Consider the following 22397-nt stretch of genomic DNA (forward strand, 5'->3'; position numbering starts at 1 on the left):
TGGTACTGTTTTTGGCCTATCGAATACGCCAAGGGTAGCTTGCCAGGCTCTGCCATGCAGGTGAGATACTCTGGGTAGCTTGCCCAGCTCTCTGAGAGGGGCGGAGGAATTGAACCTAAGTCAGGCCCCGGGCAAGACAAAAGTCCTACCACTGTGCTATTGCTCCAGCCCACACAGTCAGGGGTAATCAAAGAAGATATAAATGGAAGGAAAATGGGAGAAAATAACAAGTTGTAGCTATTCCCACATTCAGCCAGGGTGGGTAATATGGAGACTCAGTGGAGCAGGCTAAACTGGGGTGTCCACCTACTTCTAGAACCTAGTTTCCCCATTAGGCTTAAGACACTGGCCTCTAGGACTTTGGAGCACCATGATTTAAAACTGGAGCCAGGCTCACTTGCTGTCCTGCCCCTCTGCTCCTGCCCTGCCACTGAGTCCACCTGCACTTGGCTCCTTCAGCTGTAGGGTGGCACTATCCGAAATACAACTGCAAAAAAGATGATCCGCTGAAAGTGCTGCACTTGCCTGCAACCCTAAGCTGTCAGCTGCCGACAGTCACTGGGGGGGACCAATAATCAGTGCCCTAAAATGTCAAGGGACTTCCCTGCTCCTTATCTCATGCCTGTGCTTCAGAATCTTGGGGTTTTCCTCAGTAAAACTACCCTTGTCTGGAGCAGTGAAATATATGTGTGTATATGCATATATATACACACATAATGTATGCATATATGCTTGTTTTCACAGGTATGTAACTTCTAAAACCCAGCTTTGCCAAATGCTATTTTGCCACCAGCAATGGATGAGTTTCAGTTGCTCCATATCCTCACCAACACTTGTCAATTTTGATTTTAACTATTCTAGTTGGTGTATAGTGGCATCTTATTTTTCTGTAAGCTCTACATTTTACTAAAAATATAAATTATGCCAAATGAAAAAGTGTAGAGTAACTCTAAGCCTCTTAAATGTCGGCTGTTTAATCTTAGAGAAACTTTATTTTTCCAGATCACATACTCTTATTATAAAGAATTTATTGAACCAAATCTTCCATTTCACCTGTATCTTCTTTTAAATTCAACTAAAATGTTCAAGTAAAAGTATTTAAAAAGTTGTTTAGGGGCCAGAGCGATAGCACAGCGGGTAGGGCGTTTGCCTTGCACATGGCCGACCCGGGTTCGATCCCCGGCATCCCATATGGTCCCCCAAGCACTGCCAGGAGCAATTCCTGAGTGCAAAGCCAGGAGTAACCCCTGAGCATTGCTGGGTGTGACCCAAAAAGCAATAAGTAAATAAATAAAAATAAAAAGTTGTTTAACTTAACTTTCTCATCAGTGCTGTTTTATCATTCTAAATTTTCTACCATGAACATGTAACTGTCTAAAAAAGGATTTACTTCTTTTTCAAAAAATAAATTGAGTAAATAACCAAATTAGAAGAGGATAACATAATATTGCCATTTTGATTTCAGAAATTCAGTATGTTGGCACAAACATCAAATCAAGCACTCTTGATTTTCCATCAAAGTCCAGTAACATAGTTTTCTCCCATTTCTGAGACTGTAACTTACTGATGCTACCAGTCATTTGGCATTTGCCTGATACCTTTCACCATGGCAGCAGCTGCTGTTGTTTCCTGTTGGCTGGCCAACATGATACTGTACATCAACTGTATCTTCTGTCCCTTTCTCCACTCTGAAGTCCAAACCCTCCTAACCAACTCTCCATCATTTAAATCAAAATAACAATTTATAAGTTGAAGATAAAGAAAACAGGATAAATGCAATTTCTTTTACTTCAGTATTTTTACTTCCATTGTTTGGATTTTTGTTTTATGCTTTTTTTTCACTTAATAACACATAAAACTAAGATTTAAACTCAGGATTAGAGGTACAGGGGTTAAGACTCTTGCCCAGAGCATTACTGAGTGTAGTAAAAAATAATAATAAAAATTGATCTCTTAAAATACAAAAATATAATTTCAAAATGTATTTTAGCAAAAAAAGTACATTTCTTATTGTACATTGGTATTTTTCATGATTGGTAAACAGTATATGTTGCATTGTTCATATGTACAGCTTGTATCAGTCAGTTCTATATCAATTCTTCTTGGCTTACCACACAACTTTGAAATTTAGCAAATTTGGGTTAATTCTCATGATAAAACAAGTCAGTATTATTTAAAAATGTTTACAGGAAGAGAAAACAATACCATCCCCACCATACTGCCTCATTCTGTCTAGCTTCCCTCAAACTATGTTCTAATGGACAATTTTGCTTTGCCTTACCACTTTCACTGGTGGGAGAATTTGTTGGTGGTGGTATCCTGAAATTTCCTCATTTTAAATAAAATCAATGTGTAAGTGCATACTATGGATCTTTTCAAAGCTAGAGAAAATTCCAAGGCATTACAATAGCTTGTTAAAACTTCCACAAACACAAATTTCAATCATTAGCTTTTAAAACAGTAGGAAAATTGGTCTGTTGATATATTTGCTTATACAAGTATGTGTGTCACTGTCACTGTCACTGTCATCCCACTCTCATCGATTTGTTGGAGCGGGCACCAGTAATGTCTCTCATTGTGAGACTTATTGTTACTGTTTTTGGCACATCCAATACGCCACAGATAGCTTGCCAGGCTCTACCATATGGGCACGATACTCTCGGTAGCTTGCCAGGCTCTCCGAGAGGGGCAGAGGAATTGAACATGGGTCAGCCATGTGAAAGGCGAACGCCCTACCGCTGTACTATCGCTCCAGCCCTCATATATATATGTATATATGTATGTATGTATATATACATATATATGTATGTATGTATTTGTTTTAGAGTTTATGAGTTGAGCTAAAGTGACCCAAAAAAGGGTAAAGATAGCAGTTAAGGATCTAACTGAAATAATCAGTTGTAGAAAAATTCAAGGGCTTGAGCAGCAGATTGAAATGAGTAGCAAATGAGAAAGCTCTAAAAGAGAGTCCCCAAAAGATATGTTGGGAATAGCTGAGACATCAAGTCACAGGAAAGTTGGAGGAATCAACTGAGTTCTCAGCTGATCCCTAGGACTGGAAGGGAAGAGGCGAGGATACTCCGGCCCAGACCACGGGCCAAGCATCACAACTCTGGATATGAAGCCCTCCAAGAGTTCTGCCCCCTACATCCTTGAAAATTTCCTCTTCATTGATAAAGAAGAAAAGAGTTTCATCCGTGAAAATAGCCTTACAGAAAAAAATAAATTCAACAAGAGGTATATTCCTGTTGAAGATAAGATTGAACTTTTTGTTAAGGTATTATGTTTTGATTTAAGGAAGTGTTCTCTTTTGTCTGATAAGAATACCAATAAGATAAATAAAGTTCACTTTGTTTAACTTAGATGTGCAAGTTAAAATGTTCAGATAGACAAAGTAAATTGAGCATCCATGCATGAACACACCTCACACTGATGAGATACTAGAAATACAAGGCATTCAAGACAACAAATATTCATAACACACAAAGGGGCATGAAATCTATAAAGCCCTCTATGTATGAGACCTTGGCGACACTTATTCTGTCCTGTCCTCTGTCCATGAAATAAAATTCATGACTACAGGCAGGGTAACTGGTAAGCTCCATGTAGCTAAGCTTGCCTCTGGCTCTTGATTAGAGCAAGGAAGCTGGTGAGGCGGAATGAGAATGAAGAAATGAGAACAGCACACAACCCTGGGTTCAGGGTCTGTACTCTTTACCCCACTGATGCCCACCCCATCACTAAGTACTGCTCACTATCCCCATCTTTCCACTTTCTCCTTCCTAACTGCAGTTTTCAAATTGATTTGAGTAAACTCTTTCGGTGTGTGAACCTTTTTATTGCATTAGCTCCCCAAGGGTTTGCTTGGATGCATATTGGAGACTGCTGTGTTGTGGAAGGAACTACCTACCAGGTCCATGAACACAGACGTGCAAGACTTCTGGCCTTCGCATTTAGTTTAGGCCAGCCTTCTACTCTAAATTCACCTAGGCCCTAATCTCTTCTCATTGCTCACCATTCTCAATCTGCCATAAGTGGTTTGTCTCTAAAGGGCCAAAAACATTTCACATGGGAGAGTGCACTGTGTATTATAATTGCAAAACAGTATTGCATTATTCTGTCAATTTCTACCTCTACTAACCATAAGCCAAACCAGCAAAAAATACTAATGAAACTGCTAGAGTCCTGTCTTCAGACACAATAATGGAAAGACACAAATTTTTTTCATGAGAAATAAATGGAGATTATTAGCAATACAAAACAGGTAAAAATTACCCATTACTGATTACAATTTTTCTTCGGTTGATGACAATAAATCAAAACATGCATTTCAAGGGAAAAACACTCCCCACGGTCCACGAGTTGTTTAAATGAGGCATCCAACCTGGTGACAATGTTTTAACGGAAATTATTACAAAATGTACATTGTATATAAAACAAAAATTTATGTCATAGAGAAAAGGTTTATATAATAATATAAGGAGTAAATATCAGATTCTATCTCTTAGATACTAAAAGGGTAAAGTAAAAGTTGTACAAAAATAAGGCTCTTAGAAACAATTTATATTGTAAAAACACTTCTTCTGAAAATAAAATATAGAGGACATTCACTATCTATTTAATTAAATACATCTAGAGATAGAGCTGATTTCTTATGATAACTGCTTAACCTCCTAATAGAGATTGTCAGTTTTCTAAATTCAACCTTATCTCATTTTCATGCTTGCTCCTCTGTTCCAAGATTTTGCAATAAATTAGGCACCTTGAAACTATAAGGAAAAAGATTTTACTTGGGATATTTTCACAGTATCATCTAGCAACCACAAGATTAAGCAGAAAGTAAATAACATAAATGTCCATGTTTTTAATACAAATAATCATCATTATTTCATAGTTAAATTTCTAGAAATATAACTAAATATGTGTGTAGGCAGGTATATACATAAATTTGTTGAAAAGATCCAACTCTGAAATAATGATGCAGACTTTCATATGGGGGCTATTAAAGTCAACCACATATACAGTTAGAGCTGTATATACATGCTATATCTGTGTTCCGATTATAAGCAATGAGTCCTTTATCCCACAGGACTGTGACATAAGGGACAGAAGTTGTATTTGCTAATCTCCTGAGCCTGAACACAGTGCTTGCAGACAGTGCACATCCAGAATTGATACTCAGTGATTGGGCTCCCTGTGGCAACACACGTAGGTAATTTCTCTTCCTCCCTGTAAAATAAAAAGAAAAACAGTGACATTTACACTAAAACCTTCTAATTATTTTAAGCTTTATTGGTCTTATTTGGATAGGAGCGATAGCACAGCGGGTAGGACGTTTGCCTTGCACGTGGCAGACCGGGGTGTGATTCCTCCATCCCTCTTGGAGAGCCCAGCAAGCTACCAAGAGTATCCCACCCACACGGCAGAGCCTGGCAAGCTACCCGTGGCATATTCAATATGCTAAAAACAATAACAACAAGTCTCACAATGGAGACATTAGTGTGCCTGCTCAAGCAAATTGATGAACAATGGAACGACAGTGCTACAGTGAAGTGGCCGTGGCCTTATTTAAAAATTAAAGAATGAAAAGCATTTCAAGTAAGCCTCAAATGAAAATCTGGAGCCAGGGGGAGGCCAGGAAAACAGTATAGGGGTGGAACACAAATCTGACCCGTGTAAGGTGTTGGTTTCAATGCCCAGTCTCACACACACACACACACACACACACACATTTTTACAATAAGAAAGCATTCATAAAACTAAATAAAACATGATGTAATGTTAAGTCTCAAAATTGCGCGTACATATAGAAATTCCTAATAAAGTCAAATTACATCTAATCTTAATTACCCTTCAAGAAAGCTGTCCAGTTCCGATTTTCTGTTGTCTTTTGGAATGTGTTTGGTGAAGATTTCCATAGCAAGATCTTCATACTGCTGCTTCTGCTCGGAACTCAGGCTCTCTAAAGATTCAAGCTTTACAAAAGCTTTGGAACAAGTACCAAAGGCTCTACTGGCACACGCACAAAGAGCTAACAGAGAGTAGATCTCAACAGCAGCGATGATGTCTTCATAGTCTCTCAGATGAAGAGCTAAGAGAGAGGCAGTTTGGATTTTGAAAAGTAATCATGGCATCACGAACATGAGTGGTACCGAACCTACACTAGACTGTGTTAGTTTAACCTATACGAACTCTAGCAAACTGAAAGGAAACAGAGGCCAGAAAGACAGCGCTGTGGGCAACGTGTTTACCTTGCACACAGCCAGCCTGGGTTCAATATCTGTCACCCCTTAAGGTACCCTGAGCCCTGCCAGGAGTGATCCCTGAGCACAGAGCCAGGAGTAAGCTCTGAGCACCACAGGGTGTGACCCCAAAACAAAATAAAAGGAAATATTGAGGGCTGGAGTGATAGCACAGTGGGTAGGGCATTTGTCTTGCACACGGCCAACCCGGGTTCGAATCCCAGAATCCTATACAGTCCCGTGAGCACTGCCAGGCGTAATTTCTGAGTGCAGAGCCAGGAGTAACCCCTGTGCATCGCCAGGAGTGACCCAAAAAGAAAAGAAAAGAAAAAAAGGAAATATTGAAAAAAAAACGATGGTAGGAGGAGGAAGGTTGAATAATCTGCAACTAATCACTCAGTTTCTATAAAAGTAATATCTACCAAATGATGTATACAACTATGCCACTTGGAAATAAATTACAGGTCAGATCAAAATACCTGGGGTAGAAATACATACCTTTTGTTCTATAAAAATATTAGAAATTTCTGTGGCATTCCAGTAAAGGTAGATTAACTTTATACTGTTAGTCATAATTTTCAAAATAGCATCATATTTCTTTTTGTTAAAAATTTTTTAAAGCAAAATAGTATGAAATCATATTTTCTCTTTGTATTTCTTTGAGCAGATAATTGCTTTTTTTTTAGCTTATGAAACAATAGTACTTTGAGGGGGAAAAAAGAAGCAAAAATGAATCTCTAAGTTGTCAGTACAGATCATTTATTTTGACAGCTACTGTATCTTATTTCAGTCTTTCTAAACTAGAGGCATAATATCTGTCTTAAAAATTCTCTGCAGAATCAGCATCAGATTTGGAACTGAATTGCATATTTTTCTACTCTACAATTCACAATTTTAAAAGTTTTATAGTATAATATTTAACTTTTCATAAATTGTTTTTAATGATAATGTTGAGTATTATATAATTAGATTCCTATAAATTGGTTTTGAGGTCAAGTATTCACGATAGTGTTCTGAGAAAGAAATTTATGAAAAGCATATTCATGTATAATAAAGAAAATGCTCTTATTTCACATCTAGAGCATAAAGGCTTCACAGGCAAAAATTTACAGAGCATATGTTTCAGATCATTTTATCACCAACATAAAAAATAATGAATCATAAGGATAGCTTTACCCAGTAACTAATGTCAAGTTAAAGTTCCAATTTATCTTATATTAAGTTGAGAAATGATTTATAAATTACATAAAACACTATTTTAAACATTCTCTAGTCTATCATATGTTAATTAGTTCCAATTAAGGGACGGTTGGTTATAAACTAAGCACAGCTCAGAGAGCCGGACCGGGCTCGTGGCTGGCGTATGCAGGGCCCAGGGTCCAGTCCCCACACTCCATGGCCTCCCGAGCACCATCAAGAAGAGCCCCGGTGGTCCCTGTACCACTGGACAGAACCAAAAAGGAAAAGAAACAAATTTTCACAATATCACGATTAGGAAAACAGCAATAGAAACCAGCTGCAAAAAATGAAAAAAAAAATAGAGTACAAAGGGACTGGAGCAATAGCACAGGGGGTAGGGTGTTTGCCTTGCACGCAGCCGACATGGGTTCGATTCCTCTGTCCCTCTCAGAGAGCCCGGCAAGCTGCCAAGAGTATCCCACCCACACGGCTGTTCCTGGCAAGCTACCCATGGCATGATATGTAAAAAATATTAACAAGTCTCACAATGGAGATGTTACTGATGCCCGCTCGAGCAAACTGATGAACAACGGGAAGACAGTTCTACAGTGCTACAGAGTATAAAGATGAACTAGGGAATTTTAGAAACAAAACAATTGGTGTTTCCAGAAGAGAAAACTCAATATTGTAAGAATATCAAAAACCCCAATGTTCTTATATTAAATTAATGCAGTTCAAAATATCAAAATCAGAATATCAAAAACCCCACCCTCAAAAAAAAGTACAGTTAACAATGAACAAGAAATGTTCAATGAATGCCCAGATCGTTTTCTCCTAGAGGAGGGGAGCTGACGTTCCATGTTTCCATAGAGAAAGCAAGGCCATGAGAGAACATCACTGACATAGTGTGGAGAGCCGCCACGGGACCGTGCTTCATGGACACCTGTTTCTTGTTAATTACACCGTGCTTCGTAGATAACACCTGATAAGGAATCAGGATGTCTTGTCACGCCACGAGCTGTAACTAGTCTATCAGCTGCAGATACTTGGGCGTAAGCAGGCAGCGAGGGGTATATAAGGAGGGAAGCTGCCTAGCTAGGGGGATTCCTCCCCGTTCGTCCCTCGTTCCTCTTCTTTCCCATTTTGCATGAGAAGGTCTCTGAATAAATCGCTGCCAGAAGAATCGATGCATAAATAGAAAGTAATAGCCTCAGAAGGCATTAAGAGTATGAACAAATATAGTTTCATGAAATTTCATGAAAATTTCAATCTATGAAAAAATATGCTTTAATGAGTGATTCTAGGATAACTATGAGGTTAGAACAAAATATAACACATAATAAGCTGGAAGAGGAAGACTTCTGATCATGATCCCAAAGTGAATAATACAAAAGACAGGGGCTGGAGTGACAGCACAGCGGGTAGGGCATTTGCCTTGCATGCGGCCAACCTGGGTTCAATTTCCAGCATCCCATATGGCTCCCCGAGCACCGCCAGGAGTAATTCCTGAATGCAGAGCCAGGAGTAACCCACGAGCATCACCAGGTGTGACCCCAAAAGCAAAATAAACAAATAAATAAATAATACAAAATCCAGCTTGATAGGACCATCTCAAAAAAACCCTAGGAGGGGCTGGAGCGATACTATAGTGGGTGGGGGGTTTGCCTCGCATGCAGCCATCCCTGGTACCTCTTACAGTCTCCCCCAAGAGGCCAGGGGTGATTCCTGAGCGGAGCCAGGAGTAAGCCCTGAGCACAGCCTGGAGTGGCCTCCCACCAAAAAAAAACAGACAAAACAAACAAACAAACAAACAAAAAACACTAGGAAGATCTTCCTTCTGGCTCCCATTTCTGGAGTTCAGGCATTTTAATCCATGTATTTTCTTTTCACAAATTTCTCACTTAATTCTGAAAGCAACCCTAGGAAGGAGACCCTGCCCGCATTTGACACAGAAGAAGCTGATGCTTCAAAGGGCCACGTAACTACAAAATAGAAATGCTGGGAAAAGCAACAATTATGCAGAGGGATTTAGCAGGCAATCCTTAAAGAGCTCTTATTAAAGGAAGAAAGAAAAATCATTCACATGGATTCCACAAACACTCCAATAGAACTATTTCTCTGAGGGACTTTTTTTCAGGTGTTAGGCCACACCCAGTGGTGCTCAGGGGCTACTCTGCCCAGTGCTCGGGGGGTCAAGCAGTGCTGATCCCACAGGCAAAGCTCAGGGTGCTGGGCCCTCCCTTCCCCCATCCTGCAGGGCCATCGCAATAGAGATTGGTAACGTGTTCGGTTGACGGTGCACAGCGGTCAGGAGTAATTTCAGTGGGTAATTTCAGTGACCCGACTCGTGTGACAGGAAGGCGGGTGGATAATGACAGTGCTGGTGGCACTGCCAAGGCCCACCTGCTTGTTTGCGGGCCACACGGGTGGAGCTGTTGGAAGTCTGTGGGCACAGCTCCCCGGCCACCTGGACCGGGTAACCTGGGAGAACGCTCCAGGGGATCCTAGAGGCGAACGCTCCTGACGCAGAGTTCAAACAACGGCTATGACTGAGGCCGGGGGACTTAAAAGCTTCCCTGAGAACAGGAGATTAACAATGACGATTGCCACTGGCCGGGCTTGGGGACGCAGGCTGCCTGCGGAAACCGGTAAGGAGAATAAGCTTTGTTTCTGTTTGGGGAGCTCAGACACTCTCGGTCCGTGCCCCCCGGAAGCAGCATGTTGCCACTCGACTGTTAATCTTCCCTTTTGCCTCCCCTTACCACAGGCCCTTGTCCTCCTACCCGTCCTCCATTCCTTCTGCCTCTACATAATCGTTGCTTGCCTTGACTAAACATGTCTACTGGCCATCAGTCGGTGCTCTGTGTCTGTGACCATCAGTCACAGGCTGCATCGGAATTGGCTCCTCGTTCCAGGTCACCTGTACTGTGGGACAGCTAAGTGCTCAGGAGTTACCCCTGGCTCGGCACTCAGGAATCACTCTTGGCAGGCTCCCGGGACCATATGCAAGGCTGAGGATCAAACCCAGGTCAGCTACGTGCAAGGCAAGCGCCCCACCGGCTGTTCGATCACTCCGGTTCCCCTCGAGGCCCATCTGAAAGTACTTTGAATGATATCATTTATGTGCTTTGACTTATAATTATACTCCTTTGGGGCATAATGCAGAAATGAAGATCTTGATAGTCTACATGAAAACCTTCTACAAAAAGAAACTCTACAAATTATGGCATATACCAACAGCAAATTATACAGCATATTAAAAATTATGACATAGATCTGTGTATATCTATGTGGGAAAAGTATGAGGATAAAAATCAAGCTTCCTATCACATTTCTTGTATAATACTAAGCTAATGTATATAATTTTATGCATAAAGAAATTTCTGCAAGGAAAGTCACTCACAAATTAGCAATAATGATCTCTGAATTCTGTGATCATTTTATATGTTATTTGATAATTTTTTTTTGTATTTAGATTCATTTTTCTTTGTATTTTGGGGGCAGTCAAAATTGTACCAGAAGTGTTATTTTTACATTTTTAAAATCTGTTACAGAAATCTATGTTAAATTTTTCTATGTTATAGAAATCTATTCATATAAAAATATTTTGTAGCATATTACTGTTTTTACAGTACACATATACATGGTATGTTATACTCCCGATATTATATAAAAATATATCTACAAATACATTGCATTATATATACACATATCTGAAAAGTCTATGACTAGTAAATGTTCCAACTAATAGAGAAGTCTATGAATTTTTTTAACCTATGTCAAATGTTGATCTTTCTATGAATCCTGTTCATTAAAATGAATAAATAAAAAGAACTTCAAGGGGGGGAACATAGAACTAATTATATGCAGCAGATGTCAAACTAAATAATTCCATAAAAATATAAATATATAAGTGAAATTATAATGATATACATAAATGCAAAAGTGAAATTACTATAAAAGCAATAGGAGCTGTTCCTTCACAGTCAACTGATCTGTACAATTCTGGGTGATACGCCCACCTGTCCTCAAAGCAGTGTCACTGTTCCCCTCATACAGCTGCCTCTGGGCCAGGATAAAGAAGTGGTAAGCTTCAGCCCCTCTCCAGGGGTTATCTGTGAAGCGACTACTGGTAGACAGAACTTCCTCTTCCAGCAGTCCAGCCAAGGCAGAAGTGGCCTGGAAGCAGAGAGGGCCCACGTTTGTGTCAGCATAAAAGAACAGGATCCTTCCCGCAGAAGCTAACTTCTATTACACACTCAACTATCTAAACGAGCAGTCTATCGTTATGGAACTGTTAGTACGGAATTCATTCCTCCGATTACTCAGCTGTGAAACTCGCACGGCAAAATATTTCTCAGCATTATGAGGCATGAGCATGAATAAAACTGTAAGATATGTAGGGTAGGCATAGAGGGCCTTGATCTGTGCAGACATTATGAGAGGGTTCACTCCACGGTGGGGTCAAGTTTAAAATAGACTTGGGACAAGGGCCAGGAGGACGGGTCCATGGTTGGAAGCTTGTCACCAGTGGTGGGAGGGGGAGGGCAGTTAGGACAGAGGAGGGACCACCACAACAAAGTTAGTTGGAAATGATCACTCTGGACGAGAACTGGGTGCTGAAAGTAGGTACAGGGACAAGCATGAAACATGATTACCTTTTAGTACCTGTGGTACAAACCCTAGTGTGTGTGTGTGTGTGTCTGTGTGTGTGTGTGTGTGAGTGAGAGACAGACAGACAGACAGACAGACAGACAGAAGAGCAGTGATGGGGAGAGAGGAGGTGGGAGGGCAATAGGGAACATTGATGGTGGGAAATGGACACTGGTGAAGGGATGGGTGTTGATACACTGTCTGAAAGCCAATCACATATAACTTTGTAACTGCATATCTCACAGTGATTCCAAAAACAAACAAACCGGGGACCATACTTGGTGCCTAGGATCAAACCTAGGTCAGCAGCATGCAAAACAAGTGCCACAATCGCTGCACTATTGCTCTGGCCCCATTGGGAAAGTTTATCCCTGATTAGAAAGGGCTTACCAGGGCCAGAGTGACAGCACAGTGATTGTACAGTGAGTAGGGCTTTGCCTTGCACACGACTGACCCACGCTCAATCCTCAGCATCCCGAGTTCCGTCAGGGATATTTCTGAGAGGAGAGCCAGGAAAAACCCCTGAGCATAGCCAGGTCTGGCCCCAAAAAGAAAGAGAAAAAGTTTCCAGTCATTCCTTTGCTCATATTTTAAAGAAATAAATGCAAAAGAGCAGATTAAAGGGTGTGTCCATAAAGAAGAATGATTTTTTTTTCTTAATCCTTAACGTTTCAGACATTTTCATGTTTTTCAATGTTGCGTCTTACCTCAGAGTTCTTTCCTTTAACTTTTCCTCGCTGGGCATTTTTCATTTGCTCATGGTACTGCTCTATGAGTAAAGCGGACAGCACATAGAGCTTCTTCACACGCAAAGGTTTAGTCCTTTTCTTGGCCTCTTCATCTGCAATCTTAAAACATTTAAAGAATCGGAGTGACGACACTTCTTAGTTATTTGTAAAAATATAATCATTTCTGAAACTGGATCTCTAAATCAAGAGAAAAATCAATAGAATAGAATATAAATACCCAATTTCTTCTTCCTTAGTACATGATTAATTTTCTTAAGATTTAAGCCATAGGGCTGGAGTGATAGCACAGCGAGCGGGTAGGGCGTTTGCCTTGCACGCGGCCGACCCGGGTTCGATTCCCAGCATCCCATATGGTCCCCTGAGCACCGCCAGGGGTAATTCCTGAGTGCAGAGCCAGGAGTGACCCTTGTGCATCGCCAGGTGTGACCCAAAAAGCAAAAAAAAAAAAAAAAAAAAAAAAAAAAGATTTAAGCCATAGAGTTAGAATTTGTAACAAGATTAGGGGAACAAAAGATGCTAACAGATAACTAAGTCAAAATGAAGGAAGATCAAATTTCATGATTTGCTTATAAATGGATGGACATGGAGAGTTCCATGCTGAGTGAAATGAGTCAGAATGAGAGGACAGATATTTTATATGTGGGATGTAACATTCTTTTGTGGGATATAAAAAACATAGTATGAGACTAATATCCAAGGACAGAAAAAAAATCTAGGAGGAGGAAGGAGAAAGGGAGAGGAGTGAAGAGGGGAGAGGAGAGAGCAAGGGGGAAGGATGAGGAGGAGAAAGGAGGGAGAAGGAGGAGGATAAGGAGGAGGAGGAGGAGGGAGGAGGAGGAGGGAGGAGAGTGCGATGGGGGAGAAGAAGGAGGAGGAAGAGGAGGAGGAGGAGGAGAAGGAGAAGGAGAAGAAGAAGGAGGAGGAGGAGGAGGAGAAGGAGGAGGAGAGGAAGAAGGAGGAGGAGAGGAAGAAGGAGGAGGAGAGGAAGAAGGAGGAGGAGGAGAGGAAGAAGGAAGAAGAGGAGGAGGAGAGGGAGAGGAGAGGGAGGGGAGAGGAAGAGAGAAGAAAGAAGAAGACGGAAGAATAGGAGGAGGAGGATAGGAGGAGGGGGAGAGAGAGGGAGAAGGAGAGGAAGAAAGAAAAAAGAGAAGAAGAAAGAAGAAAAAGAGGAGGAGGAGGAGGAGGAGGAGGAGAGGAGGAGGAGGAGGAGGAAGAGTGCCTGCCAGGGGTGAGGGGCACGGGGCAAGAGGGAAACTGAGGACACTGGTGTTAGGAAATGTACACTGGTAAAGGGACAGGTGTTGTAACATAGTATGACTGAAACCCCATCATGAAAAACTTTGTAACAGTATCTCACAGTGATTCAACTAAAAAATAAGCTATTCAAAAAATTTTAATTTAAAAAAGGAATAAAAAATGAAGAAAGCAAATATTTTCTATATCAAAGAGATTTTTTTAATAATGTTTCAAATACAGAGAGATTCTGGCCTTCACATTGCACATTCTTTAGAAATTTACATTTATTTAAACCATTCTGAAGTAAATCTTTCCTTTGTCATTAAAGAGAAAAAGACCAGATTAGACTATAGCCTGATAAACAAGTCATCTTCCCTCCAAACATATATTATGAAATTGTAATATCTTTAAAACTTGTGCATTGAAAAGGACTCACAATTCTATTATTTACAGGACATATTCCCAATTAAGAGTTCTGGGGGCCAAAGTGATAGCACAGCGGGTAGGGTGTTTGCCTTGCACGAGGCCGACCCAGGTTCAATCCTCGGCATCCCATATGGTCCCCCAAGCACCGCCAGGAGTAATTCCTGAGTGTAAAGCCAGGAGTAACCCCTGAGCATCGCTGGGTTGTGACCCAAAAAAGCAAAAAAAAAAAAAAAAAAAAAATTATGTATTTTTAGTTCCTTTCTGGTCCCTGTAAATTCTGTAGTTCTTTATTAATTTCAGTATCAAGACACAATTAGGCTCAATGAGGTGCTAATATTAATAACATTATTAGTAAAAGGTAATAATACCAAATAATAGTCATATTATTTAGCTTATGACTAAATAAGGTTACTTAGCTATAATACATACTTGGAGTAATAATAAAGATGAATTTAGTATAAAAAATGTTAGCTTCCCAAAGAGTTAAAAATGTGTTTATATATTAGAAAATACTCGCAACTAGACCAAACCAAATACTTACCAAGATTATTACATTACCTTAAACATCAGTTTAGCAGCATCATAAAAGTAATTGGCTTTCCGATATAGTTCTATAGCATCAAGAGTTTTATTCTTTTCCAATAAATGAGATGCATATCTAGCTAACAGGGATCCAATTTCTTTCATGCTATGATTTTTAGCCAATTCAACAGCCTTATTCCACTGAGGGAAAATATACCAAACAGTAATAAGTGATTAAAAAAATTACAAAATAAAGCTTTAAGTTTATAATAATATCTCAAAATTAAAAACTGGTATATGTTTTTAAAAATCACCTAAAATCAGGGCAACTTTAGCTTTTATAAATTAACCATGTGTCAAAATGATTAAAGATCAAAATTTGATTTACTTAAGAAGTTCATCTGAAAAAGAAAGCTTCAAAGTTTACAGTCCCCTTAATCTTATAATTCTAGTTTTGCATAAACTATGAGAAAAATAAGATATATCTGTTTATAACAAAGCAAACTATACAATTTCATATGGAAAGAGTATCATATTTAACAGTTATTTTTACAAAGCACATAGAAACCTTATATAAGACATGTTAACATTAAAAAGAAATACATTGATAGTCAAAAACTTCTATAATTCTGACCTTTAATTTCTCTGGAATTCCAGACCTTACAACTATTAATACATGTTTTCTATACGGGGAAGGGAAAATCGATTTGCCAACATAAATATTGATAAAGTAACCCAATCCCTTCCTCTTGCAATGACCATTAACTGATCCTGCTCTGGAAACAAACCCCACACTAATAAAACACAGAGAATTGTGAAATTACTTCCAGACAAAAAGCATCAGCCTCTTCATGCTCCCATCTTGAGCTAGTTACATAGGGGTCACCGCTAACAGTAGCACTTCAAGACGAAAGAGCAAACTCCACCTTTTCTTTGGTGCTCAATTAAGTGAGATATTTTTTACTTATTTGGCTCCTTTGGACAAAATCCTCAAGTCCTCCCATCCTTACGTCAGCAGGGGTCGTTAAAGGACGACCACTGAAGCTTTCAGGTCCTTACTTGGTTGAGATGCACGCAGGTGTCCACTGCTGCCTTTGGCTGGCTACACTTCAAAAATGCAGTCACTGCTTGCTCACACATTCCAACTCTCACAAACATTTGTGCTATTTCCTGGAGGGACAGAATAATTCCATCAGGTTCCACGGACCAATGACATCACTTATATTTTAATTTTCAACACTCTGTAAGGGGAAAAATACTGAAGTTGCTGGTGGTGACAGCTGTTTTCTCTTAAACAGGTACCAGACAGATCCTGCAAACCAGAAAGGACATTAGGGCATCGTCCTCCGTGGGGCTTGAGCAATAGCACAGCAGGGCGGGCGCGTGCCTTGCTTGTGGCTAACACAGAGCCCATCCCTGGCATCCCATATGGTCCCCAAACACCACCAGGAGTAATTCCTGAGCACAGATCCAGGAATCATCCCTGAGCAGTGCCCGGTGTGGCCCCAAAATAAAACCAAAAAAAAAAAGTATAATAAATAAAGCACTGGCTTCTGTAAAATCAGTGTTTCACTGGTTCATGCTTTGATTTTTACCAAAATCTATTCTAAAGATACTGTTCTCCTTTTTATCCTCAGTTCTGTAGTTAGTTTACAGAAACTTCAAGTTCTAAAACAAAGCCCAAACTAGTCTAGTGGGTGGAAAATAATTGAAATTAATGGATTACCTCAGTGTGAATGATTAATTAGTAACATCCACAGAACTCTCAGATGCCTCTACAGAGAAATAAATGCCCTGGACCAAGAGTTGGTCCTTCATCAGTTCAGAAGGTTAGGCTCAAATTACGGCTCCCTTGGAGCTTTGGGCAGGAAGGGACAATAGCAAAAACCATCAGACCTTGATAATCAGAGCGATAGCACAGCAGGTAGGACATTGGCCTTGTACGCAGCCGACCCAGGTTCGATTCCTCTGTCCCTCTCGGAGAGCCAGGCAAGCTACTGAGAGTATCTCACAGAGCCTGGCAAGCTACCCGTGGCGTATTCGATATGCCAAAAACAGTAACGAGTCTCACAATGGAGATGTTACTGGTGCCCGCTCGAGCAAATTGAAGAGCAACGGGATGACAGTGATACAGTGATGCGTCACTTCAAAAAAATCCCTTTCTTTTCTCCTTAGGAGTACCTTACTGGCTAAGTTTTTCTCCCCACCCTCCTAAGTTTTTCTCCCCACCCTCACCTCTATAATAGTTGGGATAAACAGCATAAAGGTACGTTTTATATCCAACTAGTCTCGTTAAAATAATGCTTACATTTTTCTGATTATAAAGTAATATATTGTTGATTATAAAGTAATATATTCTTTGGTTGTAAGACACAAAAAATTAAAGTTATGATCATATTAGTAGACGCAAAGAAAGCATTAAGACCCAATACCCATTTGTGATTAAATAACTCCCATTAAAATGGTGGTAGAAACTTTCCTGAGTATAGTTAAAGTCATTTACCATTAACCCACAAAGAACATCATATTCAATGATGAAGAACTGAAAGCTATCCTTCTAAGATCAGATGCAAGACAAGTCTTCCCACTCTCACACTATTACTTAATATAGTACTAGAAGTAGGATTTGGTAATAACAACTACGTGTGAGAAATATATTAAGGGAATCAAGATAGGAAAAGAAGAAATCAACCTATATTGCAGCTGACAGAAACTTAGAACAATACTAACAACTCTATTAAAATGTTCCTAGAAACAATAAACTTGTACAGTAAAGTAGTAGGCTATAAAAACAGCACACACGTGCTGAAAGTAGATAATGGACCAAGCATGATGACCTCTCAGTGTCTGTGTTGCAAGCTATAATGCCCAAAAGTAGAGAGAGAGTATGGGGAATATTGGCTGCCTTAGGGGCAGGGGGAGGGTGGGAAAGGGGGGTATACCAGGGATATCGCTGGCAGGGAATGTGCACGGGTGGAGGGATGGGTGTTTGATCATTGTGAGATTGTAACCCAAACATGAAAGCTTTTAACTATCTCACGGTGATTCAATAAAATTTAAAAAAATTTTTTTAATAAAAAATTAATTAATTAATTAATTAATTGAAACAGCACACAAATCCACAGCATTTCTATATACAATGAAATAGAAGGGAGAAAATTTGAAAAAAAAAAAAACACATAAAAACAATTGCCTTCATAAAAAAAGCCAAGTGCCCAGGAATCAGTTTAATAAAATAAGTGAAAGACTCATACAAAGAAAACTATAAATCATTAATAAAAGAAATACACAAGGAAATGGAAACACATCCCCTATTCATGGATTAGAAAGATAAACATCATCAAAATGACAATCCAACCCAAAGAACTACACAAATTCAGTGCCATCCCTCTAAAATTACCCATGACCCCTTTTGTAAACACACACACCAGATGCTGTTGAAACATATGGAGTAACAAACCACTACCCAGCCTTCACCCCTCAGTTCCCCATCTCTAGAACAAAAGCAATCCTAGGAAAAGTAAAGACTCCCATCTCTTCTTCTCCTGACTAAATTATACAATTAAGCTACAGTAATCAAGAGTGTGTGATACTGGAATCAAAAACACAATCTCAGAACAATAGAATTTAATTGAGGACCCAGACACAAATTCTCAGGTATATGAATAGTTGCTAATATTGGACATAGGCTCAACAAGTGTGAAGTGGAGCAAGGAAAGACTCTTCAAGAGAAGACAGGAAAATGGGTTGATCACATGTGAAAATGTGAACTTGGACCCCTCTCTCACACCATGCAAAATGTCAATTCAAAATAGATTAAAGGGGCTGGAGCGACAGTACAGCGGGTAGGGCGTCTGCCTTGCACTCGGCCAACCCGGGTTCGATTCAGCATCCCATATGGTCCCCTGAGCACCGCCAGGAGTAATTCCTGAGTGCATGAGCCAGGAGTAAACCCTGTGCATCTCCAGGTGTGACCCAAAAAAAAATTTTTTTTAATTTTTTTAAATAGGTTAAAAACCTTTATACAAGATCTGATCCCTTAAGTTACACTGAGGAAATAAAAAGACAGAACACTCTGACATTGAATCTAGAGGTATTGTTGATGATTCAATGCCACTGCCAAGCAAACAAAAGTAAAGATAAATAAATGGAATTACACAAAACTAAGAAGTTTCTGCCGTGCAAAAGAAATGATGACCATAATAAAAAAGAAAAAAAGACCCACAGACTAAGAGAAAATATTTAGCCATGACTCATCTGACAAAGGGTTAATATCTGAGGTATATAAAGCACTAACGGTGGTGGGAAGTGTGCACTGGTGGAGGGATGGGTGTTTGATCATTGTATGATTATAACTCAAACATGAAAGCTTGTAACTGTATCTCATGATGATTCAAATAAAAAAATAATTAAATAAAATAAAACAAAGCACTTATAAAACTTAACAAGAAATAAAATAATCAATCCCATAAAAAAATATGGGGAGAATGATAAACAGAAACTTCCTTAAAGATATCAGATGGCTAACAGGTATATGAAAAAAAAAATTCAAATTAAAAAAAAATGAAACAATCAGATATCTTATTGCTATCCCAGAGTTTAATTCTTGGCACCACCCTACATGCCAAGAGCACTGGCATTTGTGATCCCCAGTGCCACTGCAGAACGTGAGCAACACCCAATGTACCACAGCAAGCGTTTCCCCCTGCCCCCCCCTCCTCAACACACACACACACACACACACACACACACACACACACTGCAACAATAGCATCAACAACAAATGAAAAGGGATGGGAAAGGCAGAAAGAGAGAAGGCTCACAGGGGTAAGATTCAGGTGCATGAACACACCATCACAGCAGGGGGTCACTGCTCTCTTTCACAACAGAAAAAAAAACCAATTAGAATGCTATCATCACTGATTTTGTGACAAATATCATAATAAATGGCCAGACCCTGAAAAGAAAACTGCTTTTTGATCATTTTGACACAACTTAACGACACTGTAGGCCAGACAAATAAAATACAAACTTCATTAATATTACTTAACAGTTGAGAGACTTAAAAGTATTCAAAAAGGGACTGGGGAGAGAGTGCAGAGTAAGGTGCTTGCCTGCATGCATGTTCAGTCCTCAAGCCCCACCAGGGGTCACTCTGAAACACAGAGCCAGGAATACTCCCAGAATCCACTGGGTGTGGCCCAAACCCACCCTCCAAATTCAAAACAAAGTTCCAGAAAGTCTCTTTTTAGCTTTAGGATGTTTTTTGTTTGCTTTTTTTTTCTTTTTGGATCACACCTGGCGATGCACAGGGGTTACTCCTGGCTCTGCATTCAGGAATTACTCCTGGCGGTGCTCAGGGGACCATACGAGATGCTGGGAATCGAACCCGGATTGGCCACATGCAAGGCAAACGCCCTACCGGTCGTGCTACCGCTCCAGCCTCTTTAGGGTGTTTTTTTAAAAAAAAACATTAAACACTTTATTGTCAATAGAACCTGATAAAAATCGAACTGTGTTTTTAAACTTCTGGTATGGCAAATTTCAAACATACATGCACTAATTCCCTGGCACAGACTGGATTAGTTTGAAACAAATCTCAAACAACCTATGATTGTATCTGTGAATATTTCATGCATTCAGCTAACTCTTCAGTCGCTTTTACAAAGCTGGTGAGACAACACCAGACAGTGCTCAATTTGGAGGAGAAGGAGGATGACTAAGGGTCCTCCCTCCATCCCCACACATCTGAAATGCTGAGCTACTGCTTTCACCATTCGAATGAAAGCATCATTATAAATCTCGAGATTCATTTTTAATTTACTGCTGCAGCGGTTATTTCTAAGCTCTAACATAAAAACCCCCGGAAGTCAACTCACAACTCCAAAAGCTAAAGTTTATTAATACCTACTGGAAGCAACTTGTGGTTTTCTGGAAGTGAATTGGCAAGATTTTCCAATCCTTCGTAATCCTCTAACATATAGTAACACTCTGCTAATCGTTCCTGGTTCCGGCCTTGTACGTAATATTGTACAGCATTCAGCCTATGGGAAGAAAAAAACTGCCAAAATTAATATAAATATCCTAATCAACAGGCACTTTTACCAAAAATGTACCTTCTTTTGGGCTGGAGCGATAGCACAGCGGGTAAGGCATTTGCCTTGCATGCAGCCGACCCAGGTTCAATTCCTCTGCCTCTCTCAGAGAGCCCGGCAAGCTACTGAGAGTATCTCGCAGAGCCTGGCAAGCATCTCGCCTGCAAAGCATCAGAGCCCGGCAAGCTATCCAGGTCATATTCGATATGCCAAAAACAGTAACAAGTCTCACAATGGAGACATTACTGGTGCCCCCTCAAGCAAATCAATGAGCAATGGGATGCACTTTAACACAGTAACAGTACCTTCTTTAAAATTACTGTATCACTCCAGTTACAAAATGTCTTGATTCATATAAACTGGCGGGGGTGGGGGAGGGGGCGGGGAGGGAAGGGGGGAAGATCTAGACTGTTAAAGCATATTTCAGTTGCAACATATTCTTAAGACCCAAGAAATATTGCTTAAATCTTACATAGGACTGTACTTCCAAACGCAAACACTACTTAGCATACAAATCAAAACAACTTTGTAACTATTGACTCAAGTATAAATCCTGAGTGACCGGAATGTTTGGTATCCAAGGAATCACTGCTCTAGCAAGACCCTAGGAAGGTCTCAGCAGATCCTCCGGAAGTGTTGCGTGCATGGAGAAGGGACCCAGAGGGTCACCTACCATTTTTGTCGGTCGGCAAAGTAGTCTCCTATGGCATTGTGGGCTTGTTCAAGCAGGCTGTCATCTGCATCACCAGATCCAGTTTTCAAGAGTTGGAGGACTCGAAACCAATCTCCCAGCTTCAGCCGGAGGCCAATAGCAAGATCTCTGCATAGAGTGGCAGTCATTCAATCAGACATTGATGCATTCTTTCAAAAACAAATTATCAATTGCCTACTATATCCCAAGTACACACAGCAGTGGGTAGACTCATAAGGAAACTCTCCAAATGTTGCAGAAACCTAACCTGACCGGGCCAAGAGGAAATGGGAAGAACCTGGAATAGTAAAATAATAACTAATTTTCCACCTTTCCACCTTTGTTTTCCTGGACTTCTAATTTTTGGCAAGATAATTATCTAAATGGTAACAACTTCTTTTCAACAATTTCTAAGAAATGATCAGTCTAATTTCAAAATCAAACACATGCTTGGTTAGAACTCTTTTTAGGAATGAAATTATATTTGTAGTCTCCGGAAGAGAAACAATATTAATAACACTCAATCACTTTTTGTTATTTCATGTAAATCAAAACTAGATATGAAGAATGAAACTCAATCCCTAAATACCTTTGATTTTTATTT

General features: G+C 39.9%; 1 protein-coding gene across 2 annotated transcripts in view; it reads right to left on the reverse strand.

The window, feature by feature from the left end:
* Window positions 1–1726: 1726 nt before the first annotated feature.
* Window positions 1727–22397, reverse strand: part of WDR35 (WD repeat domain 35) — a 63516-nt gene continuing 42845 nt past the window's right edge. For both annotated transcript variants that reach the window (XM_055122630.1, XM_055122629.1), the window contains 8 exons: window positions 21776–21922; window positions 20919–21051; window positions 16067–16177; window positions 15044–15208; window positions 12782–12922; window positions 11444–11600; window positions 5851–6091; window positions 1727–5229 (listed from right to left, as the gene is read on the reverse strand). In XM_055122630.1, coding sequence (XP_054978605.1) covers window positions 5079–5229; window positions 5851–6091; window positions 11444–11600; window positions 12782–12922; window positions 15044–15208; window positions 16067–16177; window positions 20919–21051; window positions 21776–21922 — 1246 coding nt within the window. In that variant the 3' untranslated portion in view covers window positions 1727–5078. The remainder of the gene's footprint in view (window positions 5230–5850; window positions 6092–11443; window positions 11601–12781; window positions 12923–15043; window positions 15209–16066; window positions 16178–20918; window positions 21052–21775; window positions 21923–22397) is intronic.

Source organism: Sorex araneus, chromosome X (genome assembly GCF_027595985.1).
Source record: "Sorex araneus isolate mSorAra2 chromosome X, mSorAra2.pri, whole genome shotgun sequence".
NCBI classification, from domain to species: domain Eukaryota; kingdom Metazoa; phylum Chordata; class Mammalia; order Eulipotyphla; family Soricidae; genus Sorex; species Sorex araneus.